The sequence below is a fragment of the Saccharomycopsis crataegensis genome (assembly GCF_037102585.1).
Source record: "Saccharomycopsis crataegensis DNA, jcf7180000000072, whole genome shotgun sequence".
In the NCBI taxonomy this organism is placed as follows: Eukaryota; Fungi; Ascomycota; class Saccharomycetes; order Ascoideales; family Saccharomycopsidaceae; genus Saccharomycopsis; species Saccharomycopsis crataegensis.
In genome coordinates this window covers 1796636-1824360 of record NW_027043819.1, presented here as the reverse complement: position 1 = coordinate 1824360, position 27725 = coordinate 1796636, and the positions used below count along the sequence as shown (strand labels likewise).

At 35.8% G+C, this 27725-nt stretch overlaps 11 protein-coding genes across 11 annotated transcripts; 6 read left to right on the top strand and 5 right to left on the bottom strand. All coding sequences in view use genetic code 12, as the record gives it.

Moving 5' to 3' along the window:
- Positions 1-297: 297 nt before the first annotated feature.
- On the bottom strand, positions 298-963 carry DASC09_006470 (SNUT3/LISCH7 family protein; the record flags this gene model as incomplete). Its single annotated transcript, XM_064994250.1, has 1 exon — positions 298-963. The coding sequence occupies one exon, from the start codon at positions 961-963 to the stop codon at positions 298-300; it is 666 nt and encodes a 221-aa protein (XP_064850322.1).
- Positions 964-1242: 279 nt separating this feature from the next.
- On the top strand, positions 1243-1953 carry NOP6 (Nop6p; the record flags this gene model as incomplete). The annotated part of the gene is made up of 1 exon (XM_064994249.1): positions 1243-1953. The coding sequence occupies one exon, from the start codon at positions 1243-1245 to the stop codon at positions 1951-1953; it is 711 nt and encodes a 236-aa protein (XP_064850321.1).
- Positions 1954-2548: 595 nt separating this feature from the next.
- On the bottom strand, positions 2549-5032 carry UBP10 (ubiquitin-specific protease UBP10; the record flags this gene model as incomplete). Its single annotated transcript, XM_064994248.1, has 1 exon — positions 2549-5032. The coding sequence occupies one exon, from the start codon at positions 5030-5032 to the stop codon at positions 2549-2551; it is 2484 nt and encodes an 827-aa protein (XP_064850320.1).
- Positions 5033-5637: 605 nt separating this feature from the next.
- SWT21 (Swt21p) lies at positions 5638-6999 on the bottom strand (the record flags this gene model as incomplete). The annotated part of the gene is made up of 1 exon (XM_064994247.1): positions 5638-6999. One exon carries the CDS (start codon positions 6997-6999, stop codon positions 5638-5640), a length of 1362 nt encoding a protein of 453 aa, XP_064850319.1.
- Positions 7000-7258: 259 nt separating this feature from the next.
- On the top strand, positions 7259-7705 carry MRPL19 (mitochondrial 54S ribosomal protein uL11m MRPL19; the record flags this gene model as incomplete). Its single annotated transcript, XM_064994246.1, has 1 exon — positions 7259-7705. The coding sequence occupies one exon, from the start codon at positions 7259-7261 to the stop codon at positions 7703-7705; it is 447 nt and encodes a 148-aa protein (XP_064850318.1).
- Positions 7706-10382: 2677 nt separating this feature from the next.
- DASC09_006420 (DUF4646 domain-containing protein) lies at positions 10383-11663 on the bottom strand (the record flags this gene model as incomplete). The annotated part of the gene is made up of 1 exon (XM_064994245.1): positions 10383-11663. The coding sequence occupies one exon, from the start codon at positions 11661-11663 to the stop codon at positions 10383-10385; it is 1281 nt and encodes a 426-aa protein (XP_064850317.1).
- Positions 11664-13145: 1482 nt separating this feature from the next.
- Positions 13146-17456, bottom strand: MDM1 (Mdm1p; the record flags this gene model as incomplete). Its single annotated transcript, XM_064994244.1, has 1 exon — positions 13146-17456. The coding sequence occupies one exon, from the start codon at positions 17454-17456 to the stop codon at positions 13146-13148; it is 4311 nt and encodes a 1436-aa protein (XP_064850316.1).
- A 711-nt stretch (positions 17457-18167) lies between these two features.
- DSS1 (exoribonuclease II) lies at positions 18168-21209 on the top strand (the record flags this gene model as incomplete). The annotated part of the gene is made up of 1 exon (XM_064994243.1): positions 18168-21209. One exon carries the CDS (start codon positions 18168-18170, stop codon positions 21207-21209), a length of 3042 nt encoding a protein of 1013 aa, XP_064850315.1.
- Positions 21210-21427: 218 nt separating this feature from the next.
- Positions 21428-21748, top strand: MRPL37 (mitochondrial 54S ribosomal protein mL54 MRPL37; the record flags this gene model as incomplete). The annotated part of the gene is made up of 1 exon (XM_064994242.1): positions 21428-21748. The coding sequence occupies one exon, from the start codon at positions 21428-21430 to the stop codon at positions 21746-21748; it is 321 nt and encodes a 106-aa protein (XP_064850314.1).
- A 306-nt stretch (positions 21749-22054) lies between these two features.
- NUP82 (linker nucleoporin NUP82) lies at positions 22055-24523 on the top strand (the record flags this gene model as incomplete). Its single annotated transcript, XM_064994241.1, has 1 exon — positions 22055-24523. The coding sequence occupies one exon, from the start codon at positions 22055-22057 to the stop codon at positions 24521-24523; it is 2469 nt and encodes an 822-aa protein (XP_064850313.1).
- Positions 24524-24873: 350 nt separating this feature from the next.
- HDA1 (histone deacetylase HDA1) lies at positions 24874-27474 on the top strand (the record flags this gene model as incomplete). Its single annotated transcript, XM_064994240.1, has 1 exon — positions 24874-27474. One exon carries the CDS (start codon positions 24874-24876, stop codon positions 27472-27474), a length of 2601 nt encoding a protein of 866 aa, XP_064850312.1.
- Between the last annotated feature and the right edge of the window lie 251 nt (positions 27475-27725).

Genomic DNA, 27725 nt, shown 5'->3' with positions numbered 1-27725 from the left:
ACAACATTGCGGCTCCTTTTTTTTTTTTTTTTTTCTGGAAACGGCAATGGTTCCAACGCTTCGTAACAACACGACTACTCAAAATGTAATATAAGAAGTGAAGGTAATCAGTTCTCAAATGCTAATTAATCATACAAAGAGTGGAAATGTCCCCCTAAAAAAATAAAAATAAACAAACAAACAATAATAATAATAATAATAAACGATACACCAGGTACTCCCGCCAACAGCACCCAATAATAACACCCAATAATAACAATAAGTAGTCTGTAATGAAAAGAAAGAAACAAAAAAGCACTAATTCTTTCGACGTCTTTCACCAGGAGGTGGCGATAATGGTCTATTGAACCCTTTGGCTCGGTTCATGTATTGTCTGAAAGACCCGGCAGCTTTGTCCTTCCCCACAGCAGAGGCATTGTTACCCCCAACTTTCTTCCCCTTTGTAGATCCAAAGCCACTGAACCCCATCATTTCCATCATCATTGTATCGTCATCATTGGTTGATGGTTGTTTGATATCTATATCATCAGTATCATTCTTTGACTCTGACGGCTGGTCAGCAGCAGTATATTGTTGTCTCTTCTTGCAATCAGCTTCTTCTTGGAATTTCTTACTCCTTGGAGTGTCAGCCTCATCAGATCCTCCACTGCAATTACTATTACTGGATCTTCGATTTCGATTTGTTTGCTGGTCGTGGTGTTCAATGATCTTCTTCCGTTGATGCTGGGCCCCTGAATCTCTATCGCTGGATCTTTGTCGGATCTCATTGGTGTATTTCGATTTGAACACATCTCGATCATCGTGGTGTTTTGTGTTGTTGCTTGGTCTGCGAGATCGGCCAGTGGTTTGTGGTGGAATATTGTTGTTTGGTTCATTATCCGAGACCATTGGGATTTGTGAGGTTATTACACTCTGTTCGCGTTCAAAATGGTCTCTTCTAGAAACCCGTTCATTTCTGCTCATTACTTTGGTCAATTTTAAATTTGTTTTGTTTTTGCAAAAGAGTGATAATTGGTAATATTTTGAGATTCCTTCTCAGAGAAATTATCTAAAAAATATCGATTGTACGGGACTAATAATCATAAATTAGTTTATACCTTTTTTTTTTTTTTTTTTTGGAACCCATGTGTGGGTGGTCACGGGGCTCTGCAGTGAATTATTTTTTTAGGCGATGAGATGAAATTTTTTTTTTTTTAAAGAGGACCACAAGCAATAAGGTAATAGCTACAAGACACAAACAAAATGGCAGAAGAACTGGCTCAGAAACTTACAAAGAAGCAAAGAAAGGCCCTTGAGTTTCGTAAGAAGAAATCTCAGAACCCTGATGATGCTGCTGATGCCGCTGCTCCTGCTCCTGCTCCTACTGCTGATGCTGATGCTCCTTCCACAGACGATAAAAGTGAGGGAAAATCAAAAGATACAACATCCCATGAAAAACCAGAAATAACAGATGAACAACCAAAAAAGAAGCGTAAAACCAGAAGAGGAAAGAAAGGAAAAGGATCGTCCAAAGAACCAAGAAGTATTTTATTCGTGGGGAACTTGCCATACAACGTCACCGAATCAGATCTACGAACCCTTTTCAAGAATTCCAAGCCTGATGTCGTGAGAATTAGACAGGATAAAGGGATTGCGTTTGTGGAATTCAAGATCGTCGATGATGGATCATCGACTTTAAGATCAAGAATGGACATTGCCTTAACGAAACATCATTCGATTTTCCAGAATAGAAGAATCAATGTCGAATTGACCGCCGGTGGGGGTGGTAATTCTAAAAACAGATTGGAAAAAATCAAGGAGAAGAATGAAAAGTTGATGGAGGAAAGAAAAGTAAAGATTGAGGAACAAAATAAGAAGCTAAGAGAAAAAAGAAAAGCAGAAAAGGCCGTGGCCGACGCTGCACCATCATCCGGTATTCATCCTTCAAGATTAGCAATGATGAAGAAAAAATGAAAAATTTCAAACCGGTTGTTTGCATATATTTTATATTCATATCAATAAATGTTTTGTGTAATTGTTCTCTACTTTACAGTGCTATGTAAGCCAAGAATTTTTGATTTTTAATGTACATACAACAAATGGTATTAGCTAGATACGCTACTAGAAATTAAACTGCAAGAAAAATGAATCCATTTAATATTAAAACACCTAAGTAATAAGGATAAGTATGATGACAAAAGTGTAAAGAAAAGACTGAAAGTTTTCAAGATATCAGTTCACGACAAAAAAAAAATATATGGCTATTACACAAATTCAATCACGACAAAGAAAAAAGATGCTAAAATGAGATGTACTAAAAAAAAGAAAAAAGAAATGCAAGTTTAGGGTGTAAAAACAAATTATAAGGTCTTGTGAAGAAACTCAGAAATTTAAGATAATTTAAAAGATTAAGACAACAGCGATTAATAGAGAAAGAAATAAGAATCAAAAATGAGCCATTGCACTGGCAATATTCCAAAATTACAAACCTTCAATGAATATAAAACACAAATTTCTAATTAAGAAAAAAAAATGCCGACTAAAAAAAGTACAGGCAAACTGTCCTCGTTTAAGCTCTTCTTTGTCTCTTATTACTACCAGATTGTTGAGCAACTGGTTCAAGAGAGTGCTTGCCTGTTTTGTTTTTAGCAGATTGATCCTTATGCTTCAATCTGGTGTATATCAAGTAATAAGCATTAGGTTCCTTCAACACTTGCTTTTCCGAAATAGAATTGATATATTCATCATCATAGGTCATCCACTGACCGGATGGTTGACGACAATGGGCAATATAGTGTCCTGAAGAAATCGATCTACCTTCATGAACTACCACAGAAATCAATTGGTATCTAATTGGCTCATTCTTCTTGGAAGGTTCTTGGGCCTCTTCATCCCGCTTGTTCTTCTTCTTCTTATCGTTCAACTTCTCGTAATTCAATAACTCTTCATTTTCAAAGTCGGTCAAGTCCAAAATTAATGGGTACGATACAGGACTTTTTAATTTCGATGAACTATTCAGATTTTCATTGAACCTAAATCTTTTGATATGAATCACTAAAGTTTCTGGGGCTCTATCAATCGAAGAAAACTTTAACGCGTTGGTAGTTTTTTTACAATTTTCACAGTCATATCCACTAGATTTGTCACGTCTATCGGTTTTAATTAGTTCTGGTTCGAAAAAATCATTAATGGCGTTGATGACAGAATATCTAGGTCTCTTCTTTGGAGAAGATGTCTCATCTTTGGTGGTGTCGACAGCAGAATCATTGAGTTTATCAACAGTATTCGAAATATTTTGTGGAACCAAGGATGATTCATTCTTCAACGACGATTCAGGAGATGGTTCTTTGCTATTGACTCTGCTAACAGTGGAGCTTGGCACAATTTCTCTCTTCTTTTTAGGGTCTAAAGATAAAGACAAATCATAAAATTCTTGCTTGGTCTTAGAAACATGGTTACAGTTCTTGCAAACCACAGCTTGGTTGAGTAAACCACCAAATACATCATAAATGATACTGGTATTGAGTTTTTGTTTCTTTGGAGTTGAATCTTCTTGTAATCTTGAAAGCAATGACATGAAATATTCGTGTGAATCTTCTTGTTGCCACTGGGACATCATACAATTCACATCGTCCAATCTTCTGATCAAGCTTTTTGGATTAATATACTTGCCTTTAGAGTTTGAACCCGATTTCCACATTTTTTCGGAAATGTCGGCGACAACAGAAGTCACCGATTTATTATCAATCAAGTTTTTATACTTCTTTTTCTTGACATCATCAAGGTAGTGTTGTATGGCCGGAATATGAAACATTGCTTGAACGGCAGCATTAGTATAACAAGTGACACCAAGATTCAAAAGACCAGAAGGCTTCTTGGAAATATAATCTTTATTCCAATTCTTCAAGATTCTTGTAGAATCATTTGAACCATGATCTAATGGATCTTCCTCAAGTTGATAAAAGTCATCCTTAGTGAAATCTAAATTCTGTCCGTAGAAATATTCGTTATCTTCCTCTGGTAATGGAGTTCTGGTTGGAGAGGCGCTCCTTGATACCTTATCAGGTTTTTCAGTATTATCTTGGCTGCTGGTTTCCTGCTGGTCAGAATTCATAAGCTCGAGGTTGAGACTCTTCAAATTTTGGCTCTTAACAATTTGCTTGAGTTCAAATTTATCATTAACTCTCTTCTTGGTGTTCTGGTCAGAATCATCGATGGAAATAGATGAAGTATTTACTGAAGCAGATGACAAGCCTTTATCAACTGAGCCCCCACTAATGTCTTCTTCTGGTTCTTCATCGTCTTTTGATTGTTCCTCTTGTTCTGATTCCTCATCTTCATCTGATTCTTCTTCCGCAGATTCTTCAGCATCATCATCTTCTTCTTCTTCATCATTATAGTCCTCGTCGTCGTCGTCGTCGTCGTCCTTATCATCCTCCTCATCTTTTTCTTTTAATTCTTTCTTCTCCTCGACATGATTTTCAATCTTTCCAATTGGCTTTGATAATTTTGTTCCATTAGCAATATTTGCTTTATCTTCATCTTCTTGATCATCACTTTGCACCTCATCAACTGCTGATTCGTAAACCTGATCGTCGTCGGACGATGATTGATCATGCTTTTCATCAATTTCTTCGCCAATTTCTTCGCCCAAATCTTCATCGATATTATGGTTTAAACTGACTGGTTCTTGCTTAATAGCGCTATTTTTAAGCTTCAATTCTTTCTCCTGCTTCTTCTTGAGTTTTTTATCGGCTTTCGAGGAATATTTTTTACCAGCATAAGCAGCCACCGCCTCAGCCATGGACTTTGGTTTCGGAGAAGCAAGCATTGATTTGGTACTGGCTTGGATATTCGATGGTTTTCCAGAAGCTGATGATGATAGATGTTTGTGGTGTTTCTTTTTATGAGAGTTGGAGATCAAGATATATGATGATGGTTTCAAATTGTTTGATTCCGAATGCTTTGCTGGTTTGAAAGAAACTGAATGAATCTTATCAAGGAGCAATTTAGAATTGTTAGCAGTGTTGATGTTTCCGGCTTTTTGGTCCATTTAGAAAATATATCAAATTGATGCGGCAGGTATAGTAATAGTAATAATAATAATAATAATAATAATACAGTGATATAAATGGCAAAACTGTGGGGGGGAGAGTCTGTTTGTTTTTTTTTCCCTTTTGATTTGAGAACCTTTTGCTGGAGATCTGTAGCAGAAATTGGAAAGAAAAAGAATAAAGAAAAGGCGGTGCTTTCTATTCTTTATTATAGTATAGCAAGATATTATTTGATTCTTGTGGAAAGGTGGAAATCCAATGGGTACCGGCAAGCGACTTCACAAACTGGTTGATAAGAAGTGCTATTTATATACAAGTGATCCCAGCAGGCAAATAGAACCAGGAAAAAAAAGAAAGAGTAAATATATATATATAAATATATAATCAAGATGATTATTTGGGAGATTGGCAAAACTAGTTTTGTGTCAATTTCAACAAACTACTATCCCAAAAAAAAAAAAAAAAAAAGAAAGTAGACCACTTCCCAAATGCACAAAAAATTTTTTTTTCTTCCTCATCGCAGCGGTGCGCGCAGACAAAAAAAATTTAGACAAAGAAAAAAAAAAAAAAAAAATTCGACGCGTCCTGTCAATAATAATACGAGTTACCCGTACACCTTTATCCCATTGACCACAACATTTGATGATGATGATGATGGTGGTGGGCGGCTGCCTTGTGCAATGGCCACAATGTTCTTCTTGTTGTAATTATCATCACCATTCGGATTCACTCTCACCGATCCAATCGCCGTCGCTTCACTCTTCACATCGTCACAAGGCTCATCGCCAAAATGATGTTCGCTAGTGTTCAAACTGCAAAGATCATTGCCAACATTTAGATAGAGATCTGGTTTTCCACCAATACCAATGGCACAGTCTTTCCACACTTTGACTTCGTTTCTCTGGTTACCAACAAGAAGTCCCTGATTTTTTCCCAACAAATCCCCAAAACACTTTTGGCTGGTAAGATCAATAGCGGCAGCCCCACCATGCCAATCTTGTAACTGATCCACCATTTCATATCCCATCCTTCGATCTAAGATTGGTATCGTGTTTGTCTTTCGAGAAAGAAGATATACAAAGTTGTGGTTGTCAGACTCGATAATTTGATATATTCCATTACCAATCCCGTGTTCTTTTGGAGTGAGTGCCTTGGTGACAATAGTACTTTGCGAATCCAAATCAATGGCCGCAAACTGATTCAAATAGCTCCCCATATAAACACAATTCGACCCTGGTTCTTTGAACGGTTCAATACAACTGGTTATCCCAAAGTTTTTCAACGAAAGAAAGTTCGTCAACTTGAATGTCGCTAGCGGTTCGAAATGATCGACATTAAACACCCCTAGATAGTTAGTAGACCCCGCGACAAAATTATTCCCACTTATGAATTTCAACGAGTAACTATCGAAATATCTGTCATTTTGTATATCTCTGAATTGGTAATGCGATATTACCGGACTGTCATTGTCTTCGGTGGGGATCAACGATACTAACTTTATCGGTAGCTGACGTTCTGAGATCAAGATATTATTAAAGTTGTATAGGTACGATTCTTCTCCATATAAATCAAAACCGGGGTTGACACTGTGTGATATTATGGAGTTATTCATAAATATTCGATTTAATGGGTTCAACAACTTGGCATCAATTTTATTTTCTTGTTCTTCGTGCTCTCCATCACATAAATCTGTTGGCATCACATACATTCTCACCCCGAAATCTTCACACACGCTCACCAAAGTGCTGCCATCTTTCGACCAGGTTAAATCTTTGACTATATCATGGGTCTCGGAACTAGCACATTGGTCACGGTCATCGAATATCGGTGATCTCAACTTTGGGTATTGGTAATCTTGTGATTGCAACCTCAATCGTTCATGATAATAAGATTCCCGACGCCATACGTCTGAAAACAGTGATAATGTGAATACATCCCCTGTAGAAGCTCTGACAGTATAGTTCATATCCCAAAACCCATCTAGTCTTCTCACTTTCCAGGGGGATTATTTATCATATTTGTTTTTGGGAATGCTAACTGCTGGCGTGGGTGATACTATTTTTTTGGTGTGGTTTTTTTCATTCTTCCCCGCTGATGGTATACTTCAAAGCGTCCGGGAAACCTGTGTGTGCTTTTTTTCATCTTCAATTTTTAAAATTTCCACCGGTTGAGGTAGTGGCTATCGATCGCTCAGTCTTTCATACTAACGCTATCGAATATCCAATATGTCCGCCAGAGTAGGAAAGAATGTGTTAATTAAACTAATAGTCCCAGCCGGCAAGGCTGCCCCAGCTCCACCTGTTGGTCCAGCCCTTGGTTCTAAGGGTGTTAAGGCTATTGATTTTTGTAAAGAATTCAATGCCAGAACCGCCAATTACGCTCCACAAACCCCAATCCCTGCCTTAGTCACCGTGAAACCAGACAGATCATTCACTTTTGAATTGAAATCCCCACCAACCGGGTACTTATTGATGAAGGCTGCTGGTATTGAAAAAGGTGCCGCAGAAACTGGCGAAGGTAAAGAATTCGCTGGGCAAGTTAGCTTGAAACACATTTATGAAATTGCTCAAATAAAGAAAACCGACGACCGTCATAAAAACTTAGAGCTCCAAGGGATTTGTAAATCTATAATAGGCACAGCAAAGAGTATGGGTATCCAGGTGGTGCTATAATTGACTACTCACTTGTTACCTTTTTACGATCTCATTGAGTTCCCTTTCATTATTGTTGAGTTAAATTATTCAAGATCAAATTATTAGAATATTCCATTCATCCACATCAACTGTTCCAAGTTTAGTGAAAAGAGAAAAATAGGAAACTTGCTTAAGCTCTAGGAAATCATTTTTTTCATCTATTATGGTTTATCAGATTATGGTTTTGTGAATTTCTTTCTGGCATCGTGTTCTTTTTCTGTTTCTATTTCACTCTTCGCAAACCTATTCTGCTTCTCCTAAAACTTGTATATACACATATTAATTAATGTACATGACGTATTTTAATGCTGTTATTTCATTTGTATTTGCAATCAGTGAGAATCTGCAGAAGGTATAAAACATGTCCAAACCTTCAAAACGTTCTGTAAGTTTGCAATTTTTTGATTCTATTATGGGACATATTTTGGGACCTATTATGGTATTTGTGATTGTTTCATTCTCGTGTTATAATTATTTCTCTATAATCCACGGATCCAGCCAGAACGCTCACTAAACACTATTATTAACAGTGACAGCCACACAAAACCTAGTAGATCTGTATTGGGAGAGCTTTGGCATACCCCCCAGCCAAGGAAACCATTAGCAGAAAATATGGTGACGAATACAGAAAATTTAACTCAGTTCACAAATATATATACTGTATGTAAGCAATGCCGAATTTTTTCAAACCCCATGGTACAGATTTGAGCATGGTTCCACTGACATGGTCAATTTTCGTTATTGCTAACCAGGTGTGACAATTTTCACATTAGGATGACTTAGAGATCTTGAGAGTCAAAAAGGAAAGTAAATCATGATCCAAGCTTTTTCCATTGTGGAATATAAGCTTTAGTCATTCATTATATTAAACTAATTTGCAGCAATACCTCTAGAAATTTCACTCATGTACAGCAAGAGTGAGGACAAAAAAAGAAAGAAGCATCATCGTCTTATCCAGAAAACTCGGTAATCCTACTAGCGCAAGAAAATAAGTGTAAAGGACCATAAAAACTATAAAAGTAGAATTAAACAACAAATTATTTTCTAATTAGATGTATGGAATAAAAAAAACTATGATGATAAAAAATGCAAAAGAAGAAACTCCTCATCAGGGGCTCGAACCCTGGACATTTCGGTTCCTTATTTCTAAAAGCCGAACGCTCTACCAACTGAGCTAATAAGGATGGAGCTTGAGAGAATGGTTTTTCACAAATGATATTCTGTAAACTTTCTAAGGTTACCCGGCCCACAAATTATTATCTCATATAATCTCGTTTTATTTTTCAAATACTGGTATTTTCCGGTAAAGAATCGTATGATTTCATTAATAAACTCCCATTATTGTTTACTATTGATTTTCTATGGCCAATTTTCTTTTTGTTTCACACAGTTTGCTCATTTTTAACATATTATGCGATGCGAATTCAAACTTCCGTAGTAGTTACTTACTTACTATTGTTATATCTGAAGCATATAGAGTCTCTATTCTTCAGAAACCTTTATTATCAATTATCGCATTTAGCTACACGTTATTAACTTGATCGTAGCACTCTAAATATGTTGCTACTATTCTATTTGTGATATAAATGGTTTAACATCCCAGTCTATTTACCTTGATATAGTTTATATAAACTACTGATTTCCATAGTGTTAAAGTGTCTTATATTACAATTATAGATTTTGTATACTAATTGATCACCTAAAATCATAATTACAGGTGCCAGATTGGTTATTTCGTTACTAGAACTAAAATATTATCCTGGTTATTTTGCTTGGAATGTCTGATTACTACACAAACTTGTGCGGGAGCAAAGACATAAATTGCCATTTAATAAATGCAATCATTAAGTATCTAGTACTTGGACAGGTAGAATTTGCAGGGTATGTCATATCCAGCCAAACCACCAATTTAATGGATGGTCAACATGATATTTGAAATCAAGAAATCAATATATTTTAATTATACCCAAGTCAATTTGTCATAATACAATATTATGAACAATTACTCATTAAAGATTCGAATTTTAGAATTTGTGAACCTATGAGAAGTAAAAATGAGATTTACAAGAAAATAATGAACATTGTGGAACCTTCAAGGTTCCTATTAAGTACTACCTTGTATATCTTAAAAATATCAGCAAAGATATGAGAAAATTAAATTTTTGTTAAGCGATAACTCAAAGGATGTATATTTTATATTTATTTTTTCTTCTTTTAATTATTACTTTATTATATATTACTATATATATAATCTTTATCACACGTTTTATGTATTACATTACTTTAGTATAAGCTGCATTTGACTTACCTTTCTTTGTTACCAAGAGTATTGAGAATTAGAAACTGAGGTTTCTTCAAGTTTCCTACTCTAATTAGGTACCCATAAAGCAAAAAAATACCAGCTGTGTGGAACCCACTCCCATTCACCCACAATTGTATTAGAAGCCACGGGGGAAGGAGCAAGTTGTCCTACGATGCAACTTATTCCAAAGTGATTTATACAGATCAAAAACATGGATTCCAGAGTATAAGCTCAAATATATATGGTCAATTCAGGAATAAAGGGCAGATTCAACATAAGAATACGGCCCATTTAGAAAAAACAAAGATGATGGATTCAAACGTAAAGATATTGAAAAAAATAAACGATAAAAACCTAATACCCAGGAACAAGGGCAGTGACAACAAGTTTTGGTGCATCAAAGTCTTTTCTAGTTTTCTTTTCTTCTTCCTTTTGGCTTTTTCTAAGCTTTTTATTCCTCTCGTGCTCTTTTTTCCTGTCTTCCTGTCTCTTTTTTCTGAGTCTCTTCTTTTCTTTAATTTCTTCTTTTCTGCACTTGCGCTCATCGCGCGAGAGTTTCTGCCCATTTGAGTCTCTGGATGAGTTACTATCGATACTACTATCGGATTCATAAGACTTATCTGTATCATAATCTTTGGAACCCCTTGAACCGCCGCACAACCTAGCCACTTCTGGCGGAATAGGATCAAGCTCTCCGTTCACGTACCGGGACGTGATACGCTCACCTTCCGCCACCACGTAAACATCTAGTCCCCGCGGTCCAAAAAAGTACTCTTGCCAGGCCTCAATGGTGCAGATAACAAGCGGTTCTTTCTTTCGGTGGAGTCCCTTAAGAATGGCCTTGGTGACAAAGTAGCCACTGAGGCCCATATGCATGGTGGTTGGGGCGAGCTGGGCGCCTATTTTAGACCCCCCGCTGATGTTGCCAGCAATGGTGATATCTTCCAAAAACTGCCCGAAATCAGCAACACTAACGTCCCGGGGAGCAAACACCAGCCCTATATACGCAGGCTTAAACCCTTGTCCGATGAGCCCCATCTTGTTGATCCCTTTGAGGATAAGTGGGCGGAAAGCTCTTTGGGGCTGCTCTGCAAGGTGCGGCGGCACTTTACGCAGGAAGCTTATTGGTTGGTCCACCAATGGGTCGCCTGAATTCTTGTGGAAATTCTTCTTGACTCTTGTCATGAAATCTTGTTGGGGGAATGCCATAAGTCTGTAGTCTTCATTAGTAGGGGACCAGTCTGGACTATGTACCAAAGGATTCACAGGATTTTTTAATGAAGATTCATTGACGTCTTGTGGTTGATGTAATTGTTGTAATTGTTGGTGATGTTGTTGTTGTAATTGTTGTAATTGTTGGTTATGTTGTTTTTGTAATTGTTGTAGTTGCTGATCCCGTTGCTGTTGTTGATATTGACGTTGTTGATGTAATTGCTGTCCTTGCAATTGTTGATGTAATTGCTGTCCTTGCAATTGTTTTTGGTATTGCTGTCGTTGCCAATCATGATTACTACTGTCAACATATCCGTAAGATGGCGGTGAGGCTTGGCCTTGTGTTGGAAATCCATCATAACCTGGAAACCCATTAATCGGCTCAGTAGGATCGTTATTTGAATAATTAGACTTGCGGGACATTTTTCTATGTGTCACCAAAAGTTTTTAAGAAAAAGGGTTATCTTTTTTTTTTTGGCGAAATATTCTATGGTCAGAGAGCACAGCTTGTAGTTTTTGAATTTATAATTCAAGAATCGTTTGATTGTAAAAATCTTGTATCCTGGAATGTAAATAAAATGATAAATACAGCCGTATATAAATATATATATACCATGATCCGCCCATTAATTACGACACTATCTGCTCCATTTTGCAGGGCGTGTGATTCAAATTGCAGTAGTTTTACCAACTATTCGTTCCCAAATTATGCTAAAGACACACATTTTTCCCGACATGGCGAGAAAAGTAATAATTATATGTTCCAATTGCAATGAATGAATGCCCTTCAATAGGACCTTCATAAAAGTGGATCGGGCCGATCGCGCATGGCCGAATCGCACGAGAAAAAAAAATCAATAAAAGTAAGTAGGTGAGAGAGAGAAAGACAGACACCACCAGTAAAAGTATAAGAGCACAAGCTTCCTGATGACGTAGAAAGGTAATTCAGCTAATGATACAAGCTTTCTGATGATGTATGAAGTTGATACCAAACATAACATAGTAAAAAAAAAGCAATGAAATGAAAATAAATGCTGGAGATATGGTATACAAATGTTAGTAGTGCCCGAATAATAGACCCGCCAAGAATACCCGTGTTGTCAAAATGCAATGGTGACAATTGGGTAAGTTGTGAGATGATTTTTTGTAGAGATATTTTGCTCTTCATCAACAGGAATACTTTTTATTTAGGTATTATATGCCTTTTTAACACATTAGAAATGATTTAAATAGAATAAAATTTAAGTTCTGTGAGGTTTGACCGGTATAGAGTAACATCTTCATAAGTATTGTTTTTTACAACCATTCTTATTTTACCTTATACTTCCTTGAATACAAGCATATGGTTGTCTTTGTCTAAACTATAAAATCAAAAATGAATTACAAAAAAAAGACTAAAATTTCTGATCGATTGATCACTTTGGAATTTATTGAGGCCTGTCCTATTTCTTCATAATTTTTTTGAATGGCCTGCTGTAACAAATAATCTATTTCATCAACATGTACGTTAGACCTCTGCATATACTTCAAAAATCTTCTGTTTGTAACACAAGCTCCAATTATTTGTTCAACTTTGGAGCCGCTAATACTGCACATACGTCCTTATTGGAGCAAATAGATGAATCCAAAAAACACTCCGATTTTTTAAAATTCTACTGCCTACCCTTTCAAAAATCTTAGAAAAGCAAAAGCTAAATAAGCATTAAAAATTAGAAGATATTAGAACAACGGCAAAACAAAATAAAACAAAACAAAACAAAACAAAACAAAATAACAAAAAACCAAGTAACAAAAAACAAATAACAGTTCTATATCAAATGTGACTGTGTAATAATTAGAATTAAAATAATTTTATGATATGTCATTAGAAATATATTCACTCTTTGTGAAGAAAATTTTTTTGTCTCATTTGTGTTTCCCACTTCCAGAATTTCCCGTATTAGAATTTGTGCGGACATTGGACACTTCCGGGAATAAGGCGTCCAATAACTCATCGATCAAGCTGTAAATCAAATGGGTATTAAGAATATCGTTTTGTAACATATTATGGATTTCTGCTGCCGCAAACTTTGAATTATTTAAACCCACAATTTTACTACTGATATCAGTAATAATGATCTCTAATAATGTTCGAGATTCATCTTTAGTATTTTTCTTTTCAAGCTCAGTTCTTTGTTTAGTTTCCCCGCTTTCTGCCCTGAGTGTCAAAAAGAAAACATTATTTGGCCAGAGTTTATCCCTGAAAATATTCAAAAGATCAATAACTTTGTTTTCGGTTTTGATGACCGATAAATATTCTCTGATCTTCTTCTCAATGGTACTGCCCAATAATTGTTGTAAAATAACCAAGATAGCTCTACCTCTTAGCCAGCTGTTACTTCTATTAAGAGCGAATATTGAAAGGAATAAATCACAGATAGGCTTAACAAATGTAGTCTTATCGTCATCGTATGAATTCAATTCGTTTTGCAATTCGTCGCTTTGCAACCCAGTATCTTCATTAACTGCGGCACCATTCATGGCTCTAGAGTTTTTATAACCATTTTTTCCTCTAGAAAGACCATCCATACCATCTTCATCTAGTTTGGAAAGACCATTTGTTAATCCAGCATTTTGAGCATTCGCATTGGAAAAAATCAAAGATCCATTCAAGTATTCAATACCATTAGTGATACCGTTGTATAATTTAGCAGTGACGTCTTCAATAGCTTTATACTTATTGCTGATTCCACCAACATCATCGACACTTGAATTCAAAGTTGGACTATTTTTAACTTTTGCATACTCAGGGGATCTCTTATTAGCCAAAATACCACTGTTAAAATTTTGAGACGATAAAAATAATCTAAAAATTCTGCTTTTGCAAACATCCGGCATTTTAAGTAACTCTTTCAAATAAACTTCCAATAACTGTCTTCTAGTCTCAATCAAAACTTTCTGTTGTGCCTGATTCATCAAAATAACATTCTTCTTGGGGAAGTTCAATAGTTTCACTTTTGGATAGATGGATCTAAGGTATTTATTCAATAAATAAAACTGACTGAATCTTCGCGCAACAATCCAACCCGCCAGAACAGTCTCCTGATTATCAGCTCCTTCATTAGTGGATATTTTTTGAACTTCAATGATATACGAAGTGTATTCTTTACCGGACTTCTCGTCATTGCTAATGATATAAGACTGAATACCAACTCTAGATTTACCAAACAAGCTATTATCATTTTCTTGGACAATGTATTGTTGTCTCTGTAACTCCTTGAGTTGGACTTCCCGTTGCAAACTAACATTGGCCTTTCGCAAAATCCTCAACTCGGCAGTATTATTGGTCAATTCCGCCTTCTTCAACAAAGGTTGAAGGATCTGGACCTGATTATTCAAACTTTCAATATCGTTGGTTAATTTTTCGATTTCTTCAGCCAAGTTCAAATCACCAGGCGCTGCTAAATGAACTTCAGTGCTTTCATACTCTCCAATGGTTTCCGAATTAATCATCTCAGAAATGACGGAATCCATATCATCGATATCATTGATTTCTTCATCATTATCAAACAAAAATCTATCTCTAACGTTACTTTCAACAAGAGTAGATAGTCCAGAAGAGCAATCGTCTTTTTTAGATTCATTATCAGAGTTGGAATTTCTGGCAAAATCCCCTTTGAATAATAATGAGCTTTGTCCAAAAATATCCTTATAAGCTCCAAATAACCTTGATGACGCCCCTGTTTTCCCAGAAGAGGCGTCACTATCAACTTCATCATCATTATTAGCGTTATCTTTCAAAGAGCCTTCTAAAATGTCGTTTTTCAACTTAACAGCGTCAGAGCTTTTATAATCATTATTATTTTCAATAATTTCGTTCAAAGCATGTTCAACAGCGTTAATAACATCATATGAAACTACCAAATCATCGTTATCATTGAAAATTTTGTTATCATGTGCGCCTCCCATATTTTTCAACGAGGAAATAGAATTTGATAACCCGGTAATACCATTCTCTGTATCAACATTATTATAATCATGGTTTCCCATTGTGGCACCCTTGATGGTATTACTATTGTCCTCATAGGTGTTATAATTGGCCAAAGGATCACCAGTTGTTTCATCATGTTTGGCACCAAGAGTCGAAATATTTGAATTTGAACGCGAGTGAGCTCTGTTGTCCAAAATATCGAGATTTTGATAAGAGGGATTACCACTGATATTATTGGTATCACCCAACCTATTGTTTTCAGACGCAATTAATTTCAAGTAGACATTAGAATTTTTAAAAATTGGCAAGTCGCTTTCCATGTATTTGTATGCCTTTGCTTGGAGTATCAAAATAGATTTTCTAGCTCTAACGAAGAGTTTGTTGAGCTCGAACTTTTTGTTATACAACTCGTAATCATTATACAACTCTAAGTCTTTCTTATTGGTCTCTTCAGAAGCACCGTTAGAATTGAACTTCCTGTAAGCTTCCAAGTAGGATTTATAAGAGTCATAAGCCTTCACAAAAGATTCCACATTTTCATACACCACTTTATTGTTTTCAATAATCAACTTGCTGTTGAAATAGTTTATGAAAATCAGTTTAATATCGTTGGCGAAGTTCAAATTTTGATTAATTTCCGCATCATTAACCCCAGTTAGGTTAGCATCCATCAAAGTATCTTCGGCGTAAATATCATCGGTATTTATTAACATTGAATCTTCCAAAGGATTCTTAATACCGTTAACAACAAGCCAAAATTGAAGCAATATGGTTTTACCGTGTTGATCCATGTATTCCATGTAATAAGTCAACAAACTTGAGTCGTTCAATATGGTGAGTAATGACAAATTAATTTTTTCAGGAGCTCCTCCAACATTCTTAGAAGACCCAGTTTGGGCAGAATGGATCGAAGAGTTATCAAGGTTATTTGTTTGATTTTCAAAATTCAAATTATTAATTCTATTAGTTAAAGTTAGTTGCACAATTTGTAGTCTTTTCACAAGAATCTTGTAGCGCTCATACAAATCCTTATTCTTTTTGACGGCTTCAGATTTGTTATTTTGGTCATTGGAGTGCTCACTAAACTCTTTCGACATATGCTTATAATCATCATTTCTTAAGGTCTTTTGAAGTTGCAAGTTGATGTAAAACTTGAGTTGTCTTAAATCCACAATCGAGGTATTCTTATTGATTTTTTTCAAAAATTTTTCAAATAATGACTGGGTGGTACTCAAGCCAAGCTTGAACTCAAATAATGTATTATCTTGATTTTTCTTCTTATTGCTGGTGGATGACCCATTTTGTGTAGAAGAATCATCATTTTTTTTCGCCTTTTTCCCCTTGGTAGCATTCTTGCTATGTTTTTGTAACTCTGCTCTTAACTGTATCACTTTGGTACGATCCTTCAAGGTACTACCAATTTTATCAACGATCATTTGATTCCAGAAATCAGGGTCTACCACCATATTGACTACTGGTAAAAACACACAATTAATAACAATTTCCCGAATAAGTAAGTTGACAGGCAGACAGGAGATCTCATTTTTCTCCAAAATTAAAGGGAGGATTTTATTGAGTTTGGCTCTAAGATGGGCCTTTTGACTAAACGTGCTGAATTGGGAATTTTCGCGGAAAGAGTTGACAGAATCATGCAATTTTCCATGATTGTAAAATTGTGAGATCAACAAATTAATTTGGCTTTCGTCGGTTAAGTTCAAAAGCTTATCATTTGCCAGCGTCTGCCTTTTGGTATTTTTGCCACCACTAACTCCACTAGAAATACCAAGTCCACTAATTGTTGCCTTAGAATTGCTATTACTGAGCAAATATTTTTTGCGGATTGAAGCCTTTGCTGATACAAAGTTGTTGAAATGATCAGTAATAATAGGCACAAGCCTAAGAACCATCAAATTTGTGAAATCAAGGCCAGAAAGTTTGAGATATAGCGATGCAATAGCATATTTGATACTGATTTTAACCTCATCAGTGAAAAGATCATCTGCTTCATATTTGCTTTGGTTAATGGATTTATACCACGGTTTTATAAAGCTACCAATGATAAGATTCACCAATTGATCCAAAATGGAAGAAATCAACATGGAGTCAGGGTATATTAGACGATCCAAATCTGGAGATCTTTTATTGAGATTTTCTAGTTCATTTTGCCAATTATCTGGATCCACAAAGGCGAATTTCGAAAGCTTGGGTTTTGAGGTTTCATTGAAGGATGTATAGTTGACAGACATGTTGTTTTGTTGATTGAGTTTTTTGAAATTAGAGTAAAGAAGAATGACAGAAGTCACGCAGAATAAGAACAAGATGACATAACAAACCCACATATTATTCCAAAAAAGCTTTAAGGAGTGATAAATTAAAAGTGATAAGAAAATATACAACCAATTCACCAGGAATAAAACACCGATTATTCCCTTGTATGTACTGCGCAATGTGTTCTTAAAAATGATGGCCAAGTACTGAGGCGTACTGACTTTCCTAGTGGGTTTCTGCCTAGCATTTTTGGCATTCTTTTTCCCACCCATGGTGCAATAACGGATTTCCTGTCCTTATTATGGTAGCAGACAATTGGGGGTTCAGGAATGTTACCTATACGAGAGAGAATCGCACTATACTTTTTTTTTTCCCTCTTTTCTTGTAGGGCCTGCGTGTGATCTATCACTTATAAACAAGATTCAACCATTTTTCACCAGGGAACAAGCACCTTGATCTTATAATCTATCCGTAGATGGTAAAAATATGAAAATAGCAATAGCGGCTTCTAAATCAGAGATTTGTGCAATATTCTGAACCAATTATTGATGGCAATGTATGCTATAAACTTATAGGCACATCACGTGAGTATCCATATTGGCGGATCCATCATCTTCAAAAATTTTAAAGGAAAAAAATTCAGCTTACGGTGGATAATCATCACTACTGACTTTATCTATTTATCGATAATGATAAGGACTGCCGGTCTTGGGCGTGGGTTTCTCCACCATAATCTTCGTAAGAAGACTTCGCAAATATTTTCGTCGCGGCTTTACTCCAGTGAAATTTCAAAAAAACATTTGACAAATGAGGAGGTGTCTGCCGATGATGCTTTTGACGTGAGAAAAGATTTGGAGAATCTCCACATTTTATCACTTTCACAAATTGTGGCCCGCACATCCACAGAGCTTGAGAAAAAGTATCTTGAACCTAATAAGAAATTCAAGGAAAGATTGAAAAACGAATTTGGAAAAAGCCTGTATTTAGTTAAAGGTATAACTGGGAATCCCAAATACTTGTTTGATCCCGTTAGTTTGGGGGATGTTATACAGGCATCTAACATAGACAACTACGATTCCTCATTAACAGGAGAGCTAGGTGTTATAATCAAGGAGCCAATTTTTGCTAACGACGATCACCAGTTGACTGTATTGGGCCAAAATGGCTCCATTTACAAGACTACAAAACAAAACATTCTGTTTAGAATACCCGGTGTATTTGAGAGAAAATTCATTAAAGATGTTCTAGTAACTGAGAAATTAAAGGATACAGAAATAAATAAAACAGAAAGGACTGTTAAGGATCCTGGTGAGCTGGTAAATGGCGATGATTCAGTAGAGATATCAGAAGCTGGCCGTCTATTAGTTTTGAAGAAACTTAAGGATATAACATCAAATGCATGGACTCTTCTACCGTCTATGCTATACAAACTTGAAGTCGTGCACAGAATTCTTCAAGTTGGCGGCATCCAGTCTATCTCAATTTTTGATCTAGCAACTATAGCAAGAAGTTTTAATATTAAGGATTTTCAAGAACAACTAAAGAAAAATATAGAAAAAGTTAGCGGAAAGTCTCTGAAAAATAAAATTAATAACAAGGAAAGCTTGATAGATGCGGTTGAATCGAGGTTGAACTCTTATGAGGATGTTGAGCGGCTAATTGAGTTTGTCTCTAATTTCCGCATTTCAAAAAATCAATATAGTTTAGGAATCAATTACGCAGAGAATTCAAAAGGTAATAATAAGAGCGTGGATGAGAGAGGTCTTTTTGCGATATATTTGGCATTACAAAAGCAAACAGACTTGTGGAATTTAGTGTCGGATACCATTAATAGTCAAATAAGATCTCCAATGATGATTCAAGTGAAATCCGCGTTGACACCCCTATTAACGTTGAGCGAAAGGGAGTGGCAAATGTATGCCGATTCTATTATCGACTATATAAATTCAAGTCTAAAAGGAACTAGAAATATTAATATTCAACCACGGTATTATGATGAAGTGATTCAACTAATTAGAGAATATGCAGCAGGCAATATTAATGATAATGAGCATATTTCAGTGGTGTTATACTTATTGAGAAAGCTTGATTTATTTTCCAATATCAACAAACTTGACAGGACTTGTGCATTTCATCTACTAAAAAAAATGGGAGAATTACCTGAGGATCCTGAGAACTTTTTAATTTATCAGAATCCAAATAATTGGACAAAAACAATTAATATTCCAGAATTAAAATTCAACGAGGATAAAATTTCTATGCTAGAACAAGATTACTATGACTCGTTGACCGAGAAAGATTTAAAAGATCCTAAAACTAAGCAATTTGCGGATCCTTTGTTAGGAAAAAGAAGAGATTTTGGTGATTTGCCAGTATATTGTATTGATTCAGAAACTGCTCATGAAATTGATGACGGTGTCAGTATTATGAGAGAATCTTCTTCTAAATGGATTATTGCTATTCATATCGCTGATCCTGCTTCATATTTTGACCCAGACTCTTCCATTGCTAAGATTGCGTTGAAAAGAGCCTCGACCATTTATTTACCAGAGACAACTGTGCCAATGTTGCCTAAATTGCTTTCAGATATTTCGGGATTGGGAATTGATGGCAAGGACACTAGAACAATCACTTATACTGTTGAATTCAACCCAGTTACGAATCAAGTTGATTATGAAACTGGTGCAATTGTCGGTGGTATCGTAAAGAAATTCCCTAAAGTTACCTACAATAAGGTTGATGAGATTTTGAAAGATCCGAGTCATGTGTACTATAGAGATTTAAATGATCTTTTACATGTCAGTAAAATTTTGAGGAAAGAGCGGTCAGGAAAAGGGCTAATCATGAGAAGCGACAAAATGGTTCCGGTAATTGATAAAACTACCCACGCCATAGATTTAGAAATACAAAAGGAAACAGAATCTACCATATTGGTTAGTGAATTGATGGTTTTAGCAAATTCGATTGCCGGTAATGTATTTGAAGGGAATAGGATCCCGGGTATCTTTAGAAACCTTCAAAAAATGATTGGTTATTACGCATCGTTGGAGAATAAACTAAGTAAAAATAAGAAGCCAAAAAATTATTGTCCCGAAATGGTTTATATTTATGATGCCTACAAGGGATTACAGAAACGTTACCAGGCTACTGGTGTTCCAATTTCCTTCGAGGAAATTTCGAGGTTGATCCAATTATGGAATACCAGCTTTTACTCGATGAAGCCAAGCGGCCATTCATTCTTGGGAATTCAAAACTATAACCCAAGTACTTCACCATTGAGAAGATTTGGAGACTTGGTAAGCCATTGGCACACCCACCAATATTTGACTAAAGAACATGATTATCCATTCAACTTCAACATATTGGCGGGAATAATTCCTCACATTCAACAACAAAATCAGTATATTAAGCGTGTTCAAAGAATTTCAGAGTCTTATTGGAAGATTATCTTGTTGTTGCAAAATTTGAATGGTGAAGGTACTGATATTCTTGATTCATTAGTCAACATCAATTACCAATCAGAAAATAACAAGTTCAAGTTTGAGGTCCGTTATTATGATACCATCATGGATGAGTACGTTTATGGGACTATTGAGGAATATAAATTGTCTGCAAAGTTAAAGATTGGGATCAATGAAATTAAACCGGAAATTGGTGAGACTGTGCCAGTGAAGGTGCACCAATTGAGCGCTGTGGAAAATGAGATTATTGTCACGAGGAATGGGAGTTAGTGGCTGACTATTAGATACGTATATACTTAAATACCATTTTGTAAATAGGTTATAAAAATAGAGATGGTTATTGTTGTATGTGATGCACGGATGAACGTATGGCGGATGGCATCCGCACATCAGACATGTAAAGCAGAAAAAAAAAATGCTTTTGAAAAATTGATTTGTGCTGTGAGAACGTCTGTAATAACAATATTATCCAACCCTTCATAGAAACGATGCTCAGACTTTTCACCAGACGTTTGCTTAGTTCATCACTGATTGCCAGAAATGCTGCACCTAAGCCTGCTGCTGCCGCTGCTCCTTTGAATATCTCCAGTGTTCCAGAAGGCACTCCATTGAATCTCCACATAAAGAAGTCTGGTAAAGAACCCCTTGCCAAGAAGGATGAAGAATACCCATCTTGGTTGTGGGAGCTACTTGATGAAAAGAAACAGGTGGATAACTTGAAAAATGATCCAATTAAGCTCAAGAGAAAAGAAATGAGAAAGTCGAATATAAAGAAGATCAGATACAATAACTTCTTGACCCAGTTGTGAGGTAATCAATCTCCCAAACTTTCTTTGCCATGAGATGTACATACGACCAACCATTTTTCTTTAATTCTTAATTGCTCACCTTTATTTCGATTGTATATAAATAAATTTCAGTGTAATAATTGTAATATTATCTCGATGGAGTGTGTAGATATATCGTAGACGTCGTTGGTGGTGCAGCGGGTAAGTGAAATCCTTCTGCAAAACAAAAAAAAAAAAATTGACCATTTTCTTGACTTTACCAAACAAACACACAGTTGACTACTCACAAATAAACACAATTGAGCGTTGGAAAAACTGATTGCAAAAATGCCAAACAAAATTTGTGTGAGAAATGGAAATGAGATTTTCATTGCTAAACAAAACACTATTCGGGTGTCATTGAATGGCGCCGCAACCTCTTTTCTTTTGATTCTTTCGTTGATTGATTCAGATATCAAGGACTTGGTCTTGAACAACTCCGGAACATTTTTGGCAGTAATTTGTGAATTCAAAGTGTATGCAGTAGTATTACCTCCTCCTAATGCATTTAACGAAATCAACAGTAATACCCCGCTGCTAGCTGTGGAACATTATCAAGTTGGCGAGTTCATGTACAACAAGAAAGATGCCAGAATACTAAAGGCTATTTGGAGTCCAGTTGCCAAATATGATTCTAATTTGGTGGTTTTGTCCTCCGATTCAATAATTAGATCCTTCGAACTAGGGTTGTCTTTCCAAGAGTCAATTGGTTCGTTCAATTTGAGGTCATCGGACCCTAGTGAAGAAAAAGCAGAAAGTAGAGAAACATCGTTCTCGCTCGCCACTGTCAATAGCATCCAGAAACCAATCAGTATTACTTTTGGCTCCAATAATTTGAGCGATCCAGTTGGCTGTTTGACTTTGTACGTCTTCACTGGTGAAGGCGACTTGTATTCTTTATTCCCCTTCCACCCAACAAAATTATCGGTCGACGATTCTTTTGTCGAGCTTTTGTTCAACTATTCCCTTGTATTATACAATAAACTCAATGACTGTATTTATGAGCTAATGGAGAAGGCCGAAAATGAAGAAGTTGATGATGAAGTAGAAGAACAACTCCATAAGCTCACGCTTCAAAAAAAAAATATAACTTTACAATTACACTGGGTATCTAGTCTTAAACAGCTGGTGAAATCATCACAGAAGGAATATAGATATGATGGGAAGATTTTGAAAGAGTATACTATTTTGTCTCCGGTTACCAGAATCTCACAATTGAAGTTACAAGGTCCAATTCTAATTGACAATATTCCAAATGCTTTGACTAGTGAATACTCAATTAACGGAACTGATATCATCAGTGTAAATAATGGAGATATAAATGTTTTGCAATTGGCTTTCGATAATGGTGACCTCTTGATGTTGATCCAACAATATGATTTATTTATGAGATGGAGACTCATCGACATTGAAAATGGTAATTCGGAGGACGAAGAACTTGATTATTATTTAACACCATCTTGTGGTGTATTGCAATATCTCAGACTTTCTTCACGAAGCAAGGGGAAGTTGGCGATTAATTTAGTTCCTACCGACATTCCTTGCCTATTTTTTGTTTTGCTTGATTCGCCAGATCGCCAGTTCATATTGAAGGTTGATTTCTTTAAATGGGGGAGACAATTGAATAATTTTTTTGTTGATAAGGTCGGCGTGGATCAACCGCAACTTCTCAACGAGATCATCAACTATCAAAAGGATGACAATTATTTGCAAATCGAGAAAGTTTATGAATCACAAGGCCGGACTAATGATCAAGTGGGTATAGATATGGTTATTAATGATGAAAATGACACTTTTATTCTTTATATGGTTAATGATCGAACTTTCACAGTTGACTTTGAAAAGCACGAAGATGATTTACAGATGTCGAGTTCAAGTATTTCCACTGAATCATCTGATGAAGGAAGACAATTTGCGTTGTCAATGAGAGTGAGTAATAGTCATACAGAATTCAAGCTTTTTGAGAAACAATTTCGAGATAATAATTTTATTATCCAAAAATTCATCAAGGATCTTGAAAATGATCCTATAGTTCGCAAATTTGCCTTTGTGAATCTTAAAGAAATTGATGCAACATTTCACCAAGATCTCAAAGTTGGTCAAATTGAAGAATTCAATTCAAATTTATTGTTGATTGTGGATAAACTTGCAAAGAAATTTGTCGAAAACTTGGCGTTTTTAATCAGATATCAAATCAACTTGGGCTTTAATTTGACATCATTCAAGGAGGAATTAGAATATCAGTTGGTAAAACTCAACGAAGTGATTGAATTGGTAAAGAAATTAAACCAAAGCTTTGATGACGAGAATGCCGAAGCAACTGGTTCTGTTACGCCATTTAGTAGATTACAAAAAGTGTTCGAAAGACAAGAGAAGTTGAATGCAAAGCTTGACTCTCTTTTAGTGAAGGTTCATAAGATCAACAGTACCACCAAATCAGCAGACGGCGAGTTGTTCCAAAACAATTTACCGATATCTAAAGTTGAGAAAGATTTCTTCTTTGAAATGAAGAAACTTTCATCAAGACTTAATAGCATGAAGATCAATTATTCAAATGCGTCGAAACAGGTTAGTTTTTTCAAAAACCTTTCTTCCGAATCCAAATCCATGGGGTTAATTAATGCTGCGAGTGACATTTTTGATGAGGATGAACTTACTTACTTCAATAAGAAGCTTCAAAAAGATGATGAGGCATTAGATGTGACTAAGAACCTTGTGAAAAAGGCCATCGAGGATTTATCAGAATTTGATAGTTAATTAATGTATGTCTACTATTTTTTTTTCTTTTTTCTTTTTTTTCTTTTTTAATTTTTTTTTCCCCATTTTTTTTTTCTTTTGAAAAGTTATCTTTCTAGTAATCTTATTTATGAAGTTATTCTCCTTTGGTCGACTGCAAATGTGTAACATTCTATATATTATATACCAAGCACACGGGCCCTTGCGGGTAGCGTGCGCCCAAAGGTACAGATTAATTCAATTTTCAAAATTCCCCCAGAACGAGGTTATACCATATTGATTGTTTTTTTTATTTTTTTTATTTTTTTTTGCCATCTCTCTTCGCCCTTTACCCTATAAACTGACACAGCAAAATACAGTAGGATATTGATATGTCTAGCCTGACAGAAGAGAGTAAAGAATCTGTCCCAAAGGCTTCACCTGGTGACAATGGTATCTCCTCAATGACAGAATCTGAAACCCATTTGAACAATGCCAGTGAAAAGAGAAAGTTCGATGAAATATCAGACAAGGATGACAAGAAACCCTCTGATGAAAAAACCATCAAACTCGAGAAGAAAGAAGAGTCAATTAATAATGGGCCAGTCGTGAAGACTTATGGAATCAGTAAAGTCAAGTACCCGCAAAACTCTGTTATTGTTTCATCCCGCAAACCAAACTTGAGGTATATCCCGCTCAAAACAGGGTTGTGTTATGATGTGAGAATGAGATACCACGCCAAGATATACACATCATATTACGAATATATAGACCCCCATCCAGAAGATCCAAGACGTATTTATAGAATCTACAAGATTTTGGCGGAAGAGGGTCTTATCAATGACCCAACTCTTTCAGGGTCAGACGATATTGGCGATTTGATGGTAAGCATTCCGGTCAGGGAGGCAAGTGAGGAAGAAATCTTACAAGTTCATACAAAAGAACACTTGAATTTCCTTAAGGAAACTACTGCCATGACTAAGGAACAACTATTAAAAATAACAGAATCAGGAGATTCAGTTTATTTCAACCATGATTCGTTCTTTTGTGCCAAATTATCTTGTGGTGGGGTTATTGAAGCTTGTAAAGCGGTTGTTGAAGGAAGAGTAAAAAATTCATTTGCAATTGTTAGACCGCCAGGTCACCATTCAGAGCCGGAAGCTCCTGGTGGATTTTGTTTATTTTCCAACGTCGCAGTGGCCGCCAAAAATATTCTAAAAAATTACAGCGAATCCGTACGGAAGATTGTCATCCTTGATTGGGATGTCCACCATGGCAATGGTACTCAGAAATGCTTTTATGATGATCCAAGGGTATTATATATCTCATTGCATCGTTTCGAATTGGGCAAATATTATCCAGGAACCCCTGCGGGTGATTACGATCAGGCAGGAGAAGGTGCAGGGGAAGGGTTTAACATCAATATTCCATGGCCGACCGGTGGCATGGGCGATGCTGACTACATCTACGCGTTTAATAATGTAATCATACCAATATGTCTTGAATTCAACCCCGATTTGGTCTTGGTGTCTTCAGGGTTTGATGCCGCAGATGGTGATATGATTGGCCAATGCCATGTTAGTCCAGGGTGTTATGGTCATATGGTCAATTTGCTCAAGAACTTGGCGAGGGGTCATCTTTGTGTTGCGTTGGAAGGTGGTTACAATTTAGATAGCATCAGCATAAGTGCTTTGGCGGTTGCCAAAGCTTTATTGGGTGAACCTCCTGATGAACTAAAGACTCATATTCCTAGCGTGGCGGCCGTCGAAACTATTTATAAAGTTCGGGAATTCCAAAGTAGATATTGGAAATCAATGAGACCTGGGTTTGCCTCAATATCTGATAATAATGTCGTCAACTTAACTAAGAAAACCACTGAAGAAGGATCATCAAAGACTGGGAAAAAACAAGATTTGATATCGCAAAACACCACCTGTTTATCCGATGCTGTCAGATTACATCAAGCTACAAACTTGAAGGAAAGATACGGGTTAATGAATTTACCAATGTTGCTAAATGATTTGTCATCCAACAATGAAACCAATATCAAATTCTCTAATCTATACGCCAATTCTTCATCGTTTGACAATCAATTTTTGGCCACTCCTAATATTTTCCAACAAGAAACTGTTTGTATATTGGTTCACGATCCATTTGAAATTTACGGTCATATTGATCCATTGTACGGGAGTTTAGAATCGTATTCATCAGTGTACATGGATCCAACTGAAAAATTGATTAATTGGGTAATCAGCGAAAAGAATTTCGGATTGATCGATGTTTCAATTCCTACCGCCATAACCAATAACAAAGATAAAGGTATTGAAGCTGATAATCCGACTAACTCTCAAGGAAATGCTTCTGGCTCTACCAATGGTGCATCTACTAAAAAGGAAAAACCAATGGAAGAATATAATAATATTTTATATTCCCAAGAATTGTTACTTTATCTTTGGGATAACTACCTTAAATTCTTTTCAAACCTAAAAAATTTGATTTTCTTCGGGATTGGTGATTCATATAATGGGATTGTATATCTACTTGGCCATCGTCAAGTTGTGAATACTAGTTTTGAAACTGAAGGTAGTGCTTCTCCCAATGGTGGTGGTAATTCAGACAACTCGACCGATTCTAGTGGGATATCTTCTTCGGTTGACAATACATTAGGATTGGTAAGAGGTAAGATTGAAAGGGCTTGTCTGATTAATTTCCTCAATTCACATAATCAACTTAGACCAATAATTCCATTAGTTGACGAGTCTTTGACTGATTGGTTTTACAAAAATAGTTTAGTGTTCACTTCCAAGAAGCATCCAATTTGGGATAATAATGATAACTATAATAAGAGACCAAGAAGAAAATTTGGTAGAGTTTTAAAAAGTGAAATGGGTGATAACTTGTATGATGTTTTCCAGGAAAATTATGAAGAAGCAATGGAATTTGCCCTTGAAACATTGGAAGAATTTGAGAGTGATGAAAGTGATACGGATTGATTTGATTTAAAGAAAATCCTTTTTTTTCTTTCTTCTTTCTTCTTTCCTTTTTCTTTTTTTGCTTAATGTTTTTTATGAATTCTTAAAAGTAACAGGTTGATAATTTTTGATTTTTTTGTGATATTCAGTGTAATTTTATTAATATAATTTTTTCCTTTTTTCTGTCTATTTATTTCGTAGATGGTGAACAGTATGAAAAGTACTTACAATTGGTCTGAAATAGGGAAAAGTATTCAAACTTGAAAAACAAT